The sequence below is a fragment of the Gobio gobio genome (genome assembly GCF_949357685.1).
Source record: "Gobio gobio genome assembly, chromosome: 25".
NCBI lineage: Eukaryota > Metazoa > Chordata > Actinopteri > Cypriniformes > Gobionidae > Gobio > Gobio gobio.
Genome location: NC_137121.1, coordinates 2399204 through 2409186, shown reverse-complemented (window position 1 = coordinate 2409186; position 9983 = coordinate 2399204). Strand labels below are relative to the sequence as shown.

General features: G+C 39.6%; 1 protein-coding gene across 1 annotated transcript in view; it reads left to right on the top strand.

Annotated features, from left to right (window-relative positions):
- Window positions 1-9983, top strand: part of LOC307121780 (uncharacterized protein) — a gene marked incomplete at its 3' end in the record, with an annotated part of 187655 nt that overhangs the window by 105969 nt on the left and 71703 nt on the right. Inside the window, exons 20-22 of the mRNA XM_079809537.1 lie at window positions 56-229; window positions 282-319; window positions 6889-7091. Of these exons, the coding sequence (XP_079665663.1) occupies window positions 56-229; window positions 282-319; window positions 6889-7091 (415 nt within the window). The remainder of the gene's footprint in view (window positions 1-55; window positions 230-281; window positions 320-6888; window positions 7092-9983) is intronic.

Below are 9983 nucleotides of genomic sequence, written 5' to 3'. Positions count from 1 at the left end.
TGAGTTCTGATGTCTCAGTCTCAGATATCTTCATTGTTTCTGTGTGTGTTTGTAGATTAAGGTGCTGTAAGGTGACAGAAGAAGGCTGTGGTTATCTGGCTTCAGCTCTGTGTTCAAACCCCTCACACCTGAGAGAGCTGGATCTGAGCAGCAATAACCTTGAAGATTCAGGAGTCAAGATGCTCTCTGATCTACTGAAGGAGCCAAACTGCACACTGAACACACTCAGGTATGTTGAGCAGATTCATCTCATCCTGCGAATGTTTGTGTGTGTGTTTCAGTCTCACCATCTACAAGTGTGCAGTGAAATGTGGAAAGGGTCTGTAGTAAAGCTGCATGGAGGGAAAGATTACTTATTTACTGTACAATATCAATCTCAAGGAGTAGGCCTTCTGAAAAAGATAGTTCACCCAAACATTTAAAATCTGTCATTATTTACTCACCCTCACGTCATCCAAACCTGTGTGCTTTTCTTTACTCTGTGGAGCACAAAATAAGACATTTTCTGTTCAGTGAGAAAAGTCTCAGTGTTTTTCCCTTATAATGGAAGTCAGTGGTCAGCAAAACTTCACAATATCATCTTTTATGTTCTGCAGAAGAAATCCATACAGGTTTGGACACACATGAGAGTGAGTAAGTACAGGGTCCGGAATGCCATCATCATGTATACTTTCAGTGTTAAATGTCTGTGGAGGAGCTCTGAGCTCATATGTGGTACCATTTGAAAGCTTAGAGTCTCTACTTTCTGGAGACATGCATCACTTTGGCATTTGTTTTACACAAAGTAACTTATTTACATTAAATTACTCTGGTACCATTTCCGCCTTGATTTGTCCGACCCAAATGTAAAGGGTCGTCCCTTCAGATCCATTTGAATAAATCTTGCACACATGATACAGACAAAAATCTTTTTTCCAGTATTTTCTGTAATCTAGTGGAAACAGCCCAAACTGTCTGCAGGGTGCTAGAGCACACAGGGCCTGAGTTACAAGGTTATTTTTGTAAATGAAAACTGAAACTAAGACTAAAACTATTGGTCAAAAAACATTTTCGTAAACTGAAATAAAATTAAAAAATTAAAAATTAAAAACTCATAATAAATGAAAAACTAAAACTAAACGAAACTAACAACACTTACTGAAAAACTAACTGAAATAAAATAATAACTAATCGTTTTCGTAATTAATAAGCTTTTTACTTTGGCGGAAAATCTGATCTGTGGCTGTTTAGGCAAATGTCTGTATGGCGCTTCATGCGCATGAAGTTAGCTGAGGCGATAACGGCTGTCCTGTGACGTGCTCACTCAGTGAAGAACCGAAACGTGTAACACATCGCTAGTCCTAAGAGGCTGTTCACAAAGAACACGTGTGGCAGTGGAATGGGGAATGACACAAGATAATGAGAAGCACAATGAACTTCTTTTAACTTTAGCGCACTGCTTTAAGAATGCCGTTTCGTGCGCGACGAGAGGCGTGGATTGAACAGAAACTACTAGTAGCAAGTAGCTACTACTGTATGTTTGAGATTTCATGTTTGCATAATATTGACAGGCTGAAAGGTGTTATTATCATGGTTTTTACAAATCATTTACTACTAATAATATTACTATCCATGTGGAGACATTTCCCCACTAAGGGAAAACCAGGACACACACACACACACACACACACACACACACACACACACACACACACACACACACACACACACACACACACACACACACACACACACACACACACACACACACACACACACACACACACACACACACACACACACACACACACACACACACACACACACACAGGCATACTGAATATACACTTCATTATTTAATCACACTGGCTTCACAGCAGGTTGTGTTGGCTGTAGTCAGATTCCAAGCTTTATAATGGCCGTGACTGTTGCTCTGTTTTTGAAGTCCATAAAAGTGCGTCTGTAAAATAACGTGCTACTCACGGCTCCATTATAAAGCTTGAAGAGCCAGGACTTTATTAATATAACTCCGATTGTGTTCGTCTGCAAGAAGAATGTCATATTCACCTAGGATGACTTGAGGGAGAGTAAATCATGGGCTAATTTTCATTTTTAGGTGAACTATCCCTTTAATGAGTCAGTCTGGAATTTTCATAATTTTTACTTTTATATTTTCAAGTTGCATTTATTTGGTTCTTTGTTCTATCTCTATTTTATTTTTATTATTAAGATGTCTGTTCAAGTGTTAACTCTAATCTGTGCAAACATTAAACTTACTTTGGTTTTTGTTCTGGTAACTCTAAACTATAATTACTTAAACTAAAACTAAATATATAAAAACTAAATAGAAATGTGATCACACACACCTGTGGTAAATATTGATTTGTTCTCTCTTCTTGTCTTCAGATACAAGTAATCTCACACTGGATCCAAACACAGCACACACTCGTCTCATTCTGTCTGAGGAGAACAGAAATATAACACACATGTTTGAGGATCAGCCGTATCCTGATCATCAGAGAGATTTGATGAGTGTCGTCAGGTTCTGTGTGGAGAGAGTCTGACTGGACGCTGTTACTGGGAGTCAGTCCATGAATATCAGTGACATATAAAGGGATCGGCAGGAGAGGAAGGAGACACTGTAAATTTAGTCTGAACTGTTGTGATTACAGATTCTCTGGCCGTCACAATAATCTGAGATCATCATATCTGCCCCTTCATCCCCTCTAACAGAGCAGGAGTGTTTCTGGACTGACCGGCCGGTACTTTGTTCTTCTACAGCGTCTCTGACACTCACACACATTCAACACAATGAGCTTATATGTTCACTTCTGAGCGATTCCTTTTTTGTCCTTCACTGGTTGTCATGATTATTTACTCTTAATATGTTTAAATGTTTCTAAGGAACTGGAAGAAGTAATCTGCTGAAAAGTTTTTTTATCTTTATGTTTTCGCTGCTTCTTCACAAATTGGATCAATTCTGAGGTTAGTTTATGAAAGTGCTTTACAGAGACCTGAGAAGAGTGGCCACAGCTCTTCTAAACGCTTATATATATATAAAGTTGTTTCCTCATGTCACGTGGCACGCATACCCAGAGAGAAAGTGAATCCGCATAGGCCTGACAACATGTACAGAACAGATCATAGTAGTAAAATAAAAGTTTAGGTGCTGTTTGATATTTATGTTCCTTCTTGGTTGTTTTCTGTTAAAAAAATCCAGTAAACGAGAGAAGGCAATCAATCTTCCCTTCCAAATAAAAAAGTCCATCAAGACAATATCCTGGTTTTTATACAGTGGTGTAACATGAGCTTTTATAGATGAGCATAGTCTACCATATGCTGCTGCTTTCTGATATTAATTTGAATATATTTGACTTTCATTTGTATGTACAGTATCAAGATTATAGTCAGGCCCATGTTTGTGTGTGTGTGTGTGTGTGTGTGTGTGTGTGTGTGTGTGTGTGTGTGTGTGTGTGTGTGTGTGTGTGTGTGTGTGTGTGTGGAGGCCTGTAACTTACGTGTTACTTTTCTTAGCAGTCGGCTATGATATTAATGTATACAATGATGACACACACACACACACACACACACACACACACACACGACATACTCATAATTTGTTGTTGGTGTTAATTCTACACCTTTTTTCATTTTTTTTCATTCGTGTCTCAAATGAAATGAATAGATTTAAATGATTATAGTTGAGCAAACAGGAGGCTGCTGCAGTGTGTGTGTTTGACCGCTAGGTGGCGTAATAGACTTGAGTTTTGTCCTGTTTAAGTCTCTCACCATGAGGAAACTGCTGTACAGAAATGTGCAGTCACTGGTTCACCTACAGTGGGGTCTGAAACTAATCTATTTGCATTTCCCTTTTAAGCTTTTAGGATTTTAAATAATATTAATTAAAGAAATATTATGATGTGAACTGAAGAAGGGATATTTTGGTGACTATTGGTTTCTAGATGATCTCAAATCATGATTATCAGGTTTTGTTCATGGCAGTTCCAGTGCCAATTGTTGCAATGATAAACAATTATTATGATATCATTTGCAATTAAATGTTTTATATTAAATGTGAAATAGATGCATTTTCACCAATACTCCCACACAGTTATTTTGGCGTTGGATTTAATGAATCATTCAGATCACATGATTAACCATTAAGAGAGTCATTTAGTCATTTGCTAGAAAATATTATTCATGCTTTATGGTTATTTATTGTGCTGTCAGGCTGCAGAACCAATGAAGAACATTTACTGTAAATGAGTTTTTACCACTGTAACAGTTTGTAGGTTATTCTGGTTGTCAGGGCGTTGCTCTGCAGTTGCTTTTTGCTTTGAGTTATTTCTTTAAAATGTGTGTTGTTTTTGTAAAGTTTGTAGTGTATTCTGTTTTGTTGCCAGGGTGTTGCTTTGACACCAGCTGATTGGTGGAGAGGAGACAGAGTGAGGAAGCCAATCAGAATATGGGGATGATTAGGAAGCCATGATGGACAGGAGCCAATGGGCAAAATGCCGGGGTTACACCCCTACTCTTTTTCCGAAGGACATCCTGGGATTTTTTATGACCATCGAGAGTCAGGACCTCAGTTTAACGTCTCATCTGAAGGACGGTATAGTGTCCCCAGCACTATACTGGGCCATTAGGACTAGGGTTGGGTACTTAACTCTGTACCTTTAAGGGCACCGACCGAATTACTTCGGTACTACCGAGTACCGATTCACATTAAATCAATCGGTACCAAATTTTGGTACCTGAGAACGCATCTGGTGATATAGACTAGTGTCTGTGAATATTAAACCGCAAAAAGACTATTTAAATATGAATCCTGCGTCTCTGTGCGAATTAATGCCGTAGACGCGCGGTTTACCCTGTTTTTTTTACGGTCTATGGTTTTACCACAAACACTCACTCAGAATCGCGCGTTTCCATCTCTGCCGTGATGTGAAAAATATGATATCGTGACAGCCCTAGTTCCACCACATCCCAAAAATGCTCTATTGGGTTGAGATCTGGTGACTGTGGGGGCCATTTTAGTCCAGTGAACTCATTGTCATGTTCAAGAAACCAATTTGAAATGATTGGAGCTTTGTGACGGTGCATTATCCTGCTGGAAGTAGCCATCAGAGGATGGGGACATGGTGCTCATAAAGGGTTGGACATGGTCAGAAACAATGCTCAGGTAGGCCGTGGCATTTAAACCATGCCCAATTGGCACTAAGAGGCCTAAAGTGTGCCAAGAAAACATCCCCCACACCATTACACCACCACCACCAGCCTGCACAGTGGGAACAAGGCATGATGGATCCATGTTCTCATTCTGTTTACGCCAAATTCTGACTCTACCATCTGAATGTCTCAACAGAAATTGAGACTCATCAGACCAGGCAACATTTTTCCAGTCTTCAACTGTCCAATTTTGGTGAGCTTGTGCAAATTGTAGCCTCTTTTTCCTATTTGTAGTGGAGATGAGTGGTACCCGGTGGGGTCTTCTGCTGTTGTATTCCATCCGCCTCAAGGTTGTGTGTGTTGTGGCTTCACAAATGCTTTGCTGCAGACCTCGGTTGTAACGAGTGGTTATTTCAGTCAAAGTTGCTCTTCTATCAGCTTGAATCAGTCGGCCCATTCTCCTCTGACCTCTAGCATCAACAAGGCATTTTCTCCCACAGGACTGCCGCATACTGGATGCTTTTCCCTTTTCAAACCATTCTTTGTAAACCCTAGAAATGGTTGTGCGTGAAAATCCCAGTAACTGAGCAGATTGTGAAATACTCAGACCGGCCCGTCTGGCACCAACAACCATGCCACGCTCAAAATTGCTTAAATCCCCTTTCTTTCCCATTCCGACATTCAGTGTGGAGTTCAGGAGATTGTCTTGACCAGGACCACACCCCTAAATGCATTGAAGCAACTGCCATGTGATTGGTTGATTAGATAATTGCATTAATGAGAAATTGAACAGGTGTTCCTAATAATTCTTTAGGTGAGTGTATATAGCGCTTTTTACAATGCCGATTGTTTCAAAGTAGCGTCACAGGAAAATAATGCAACAGAATTTGACCTAGTTAATGCAACCTAAAAATCATTTAATTGAAAATGTGTTTTATGTGTATGCCATAGTAAAGAGATGTGTTTTGAGTCTAGATTTAAACTGACAGAGTGTGTCTGCTTCCCGAACAATGCTAGGAAGACTTTTCATGAGTTTAGGTGCTGAATAGGAAAAGGATCGACCACCTGCAGTAGATCTTGATATTCTAGGTATTATCAACTGGCCAGAGTTTAGAGAGCGCAGTAGACGTGATGGAGGATAATGTGTTAAGAGCTCGCTCAAGTACTGGAGATAAACCATTTAGTGCTTTGTAAGTAATAAGCAAGATTTTAAAATGTATGCGATGTTTAATAGAGAGCCTGTGCAGTGTTGACAGAACCGGGATAATATGGTCATACTTCCTGGTTCTAGTAAGAATAATTCTGAACAGTTCTTTGTCTGTGTAGCCTAACGTGGTCTCTGTTCAGGTGGCCTTCATCTCTATGTGGCCTTTGTCTCCATGTGGCCTACTGTGGCTTTGCCTATCTCAAAGCACGTCCCTGCACCCCTAATCATTCTGCACTTTTCATTCTCCCCAACGGGTCTCAAATATCAAGAAGTTGGTTTAAAGCTCAACTAGTGACAGTTCTACAGAACTGCAGACTATCATCTCATCAGTGTATACCGGACATTCAGGATCATGTGCTGCTACAATGTGTACAACATGCTCAGCAAACTCTCGTAATGCCAAAGGCACATTCCTAATGCAAACTACTGGTGGTGGTGGCTTTCATATGCTTCAAAATCAATAGTTTTATTCCATATCTGCCATTATACAGGCACATGGCTTCTCATATCACTGCTATGCTGATGACACTCAGCTCTACCTTTCATTCCACTGGACGACCCCACCGTAGCTGCACGAATCTCCAGCTGTCTGGCGGTCATCTCAGCATGGATGAGAAAACATCACCTGCAGCTCAACCTGGCAAAAACTGAACTGCTCGTCTTCCCGGCCAATCCGACAATACAACATGATTTCGCCATCCAGCTAGGTTCATCTCTGATCACCCCTTCAGGGTCGGTCAGAAACCTTGGCGTAATCTTTGATGACCAACTGACCTTCAAAGACCACATTTCAAAGACCGCTCGCTCATGCAGGTTTGACCTCCACAACATCAGGAAGATCAGACCTTTTCTAACAGAGCATGCAACCCAGCTTCTCATCCAGGCCCTGGTCATTTCTAGGCTTGACTACTGCAATGCGTTTCTGGCTGGACTTCCATCATGGATGATCAAAACGCTCCAAATGATCCAGAATGCAGCAGCACGTCTTGTCTTCAATGAGCCCAAAAGGACCCACGTCACACCTCTCTTCATCTCTGCTCTGGCTCCCACTCGCTGCTCGCATCAAGTTCAAGGCGTTAACGCTCGCTTACAGATCCACCACGAGCTCCGCTCCTGCATACTTTGACTCGCTCCTATGAGTCTACACCCCAACCAGAAGCCTTCTCTCAGCTAAGGAGCAACGGCTTGTGGTGCCATCACAGAGAGGCAGAAAATCCCTCTCCAGAACATTCACATTCCCCGTTCCCTGCTGGTGGAACAACCTTCCCACCGCCATCCGAATTGCAGAATCACTGACAGCATTCAAACGACAGCTGAAAACTCACCTCTTCCGCGAGCACTTAACCTTATCTTAAAAAAATAATAATTCCCTTTCCTTATTTTCCTCAACTTCTTCCCTGCCCTAGTGTGTGATGCTCTGTGCGATGTCCAAAACTTAGTACTTCAGGCACTTCTTGTGTTTCGCTGCCTCCTCATGACGGATCGCTTCCTGAACTCCTCAGCTGTCAGTTGCTTTGGATAAAAGCGTCTGCTAAATGCATAAATGTAAATCTCTAGCCCACTCAGAGCTAAGCGATCTGCTAATTCCACAGATCAGGTCCACTCATGTGATCTTCCTGCATCTCAGACTAACGTGACTCTGATCATCAGTAACAAATCATATTATACTGTGTCAGGAAAAAGTATGTGAAACACTTGCAGAATCTGTGAAAATGTGAATAATTTAACTAAATAAAAGTGATCATACAAAATGCATGTTATTTTTTTTATTTAGTACTGTCCTGAATAAGATATTTTACATAAAAATGTTTACAAAAGTTTATGAACCATTAATTAAATAAAAGTATGTAGTGACTCTGCCTCTGCTCTTAAGAGTATTACATCTCGAAAAGATCAAAATCATGAGGAGATATTATATGAAATCTTGTTCATAAATTCAGACTGTCAAGAGGAAGAAACAGGGTAACACTTTACAATAAGGTCTCATTAGTTAACATTAGTTAATGTATTAACTAACATGAACTAACCATGAGCAATACATTGTTACTGTATTTGTTAATGTTAGTTAATATAAATCCAGCTGTTCATGATTTGTTCATGTTAGTTCACAGTTAATTAACTAATGTTAACAAGATTTGAATACAGTATTAGTAAATGTTGAAATTATTATTAAAGCTACACTGTGTGATATTTTCCCCCATCTAGTGGTGAACATGTATATGACCATCCAGTGAATTTTAGTTTCTGTTCCTCTCAATTCCGATTTCGTTTTAACTCCTACGGTGGCCGATTTAGTCCAAGATTAATATGGCTTCCTGTTCGACCTCGTCCACATTCGACACGGTGCCTGTGGGATATTCTGTGCGCAGTGGGATGGTTGGAACTCAACTGGCCTAATTATTCGGCTAGAAAGAACTGCAGCTAATCCAGAGTGAACTTTGATGATAGTAATGTTTATTCAGTCATCCAATTGCAAGACATAAACAGGTTTGCATGGATATATGTACATAAATGTGGTTTCTGTGAGAGAACAAATTAGGATGGTAAATATACATGATAATGACATGACAGAATATACACAGTTAAGAACTGTATAACTATACTTATAAGTTACATTTGTATAATGTAACCGTAAACCAGAGCTTATTGTACCATATATAGGCGCTAAATGCAGCTGCATTAAAAGGAGCGGAGCTGCCGCTGCTAACAAGCGGTGTCGGATTACAAAAGTGTGTGCGCAGGTTTAGCTCTGTATAACAAGTGTTAATATGCCGATCAGACCTGATACATATTTCCATCAATATACATTACAAGCAAATATTTTCTATAAACGAATAAACATTGTTAATAACTGAATGATTATTCAAATTGGTGAGCATTACGCTATTGTATGACACAAAAATACTTCTGAGGTGACATCAACTGAATTACGCGATGACACACTCTGAAACACATCCACAATGACAATAACTATTATTACTTACGGAGTTATTATTATTAACGCACATAAATACCACACAAGGAAAAACAGACTTTTGAGGAATAAACAAGCCAGGAAAACTCCGTATAAATCTGTTACTGGAGCTGCTGAGATGAAAACTCTCTGCGCATGCACCAGACAAGTCTGAACAAGTTGACGCAACGCGAAAGGCGAAGCTTGAATTTACGGGTATGTCCCTCTTTGGCTAATGTACTTTCAAGATGGAGGGGCAACATGGCGACCACCGTTAGATCCCATTACCTTATGTATTTTCAATGGCATATTATAAACTTACGAGAATACTTTATTACTTGAAAGAAGTAAATATACATTAATGAGCACATATATTTTTGAAAGAACTAAGTATTTTTAGCTAAGAATAGACTAAAAAAGTTACACAGTGTAGCTTTAACAAAGATAATTAAATGCTTTATAAGTGCAGTTCATTATTAGTTTATGTTAACAAATGTAACTAATGTACCTTATAGAAACGTGTTTCCAGAAACAGTTTTAGACTCATTTTTATGTCATGCAGGAAATTTACAAGACAGACAAGAATTAAAACGTCAGTTAATTCTAAAAATATATTAGAATGTGGGAATAGTGATCAAGGGAGGAAATATTTGTTTCATTTTTTAAGGAAGACTG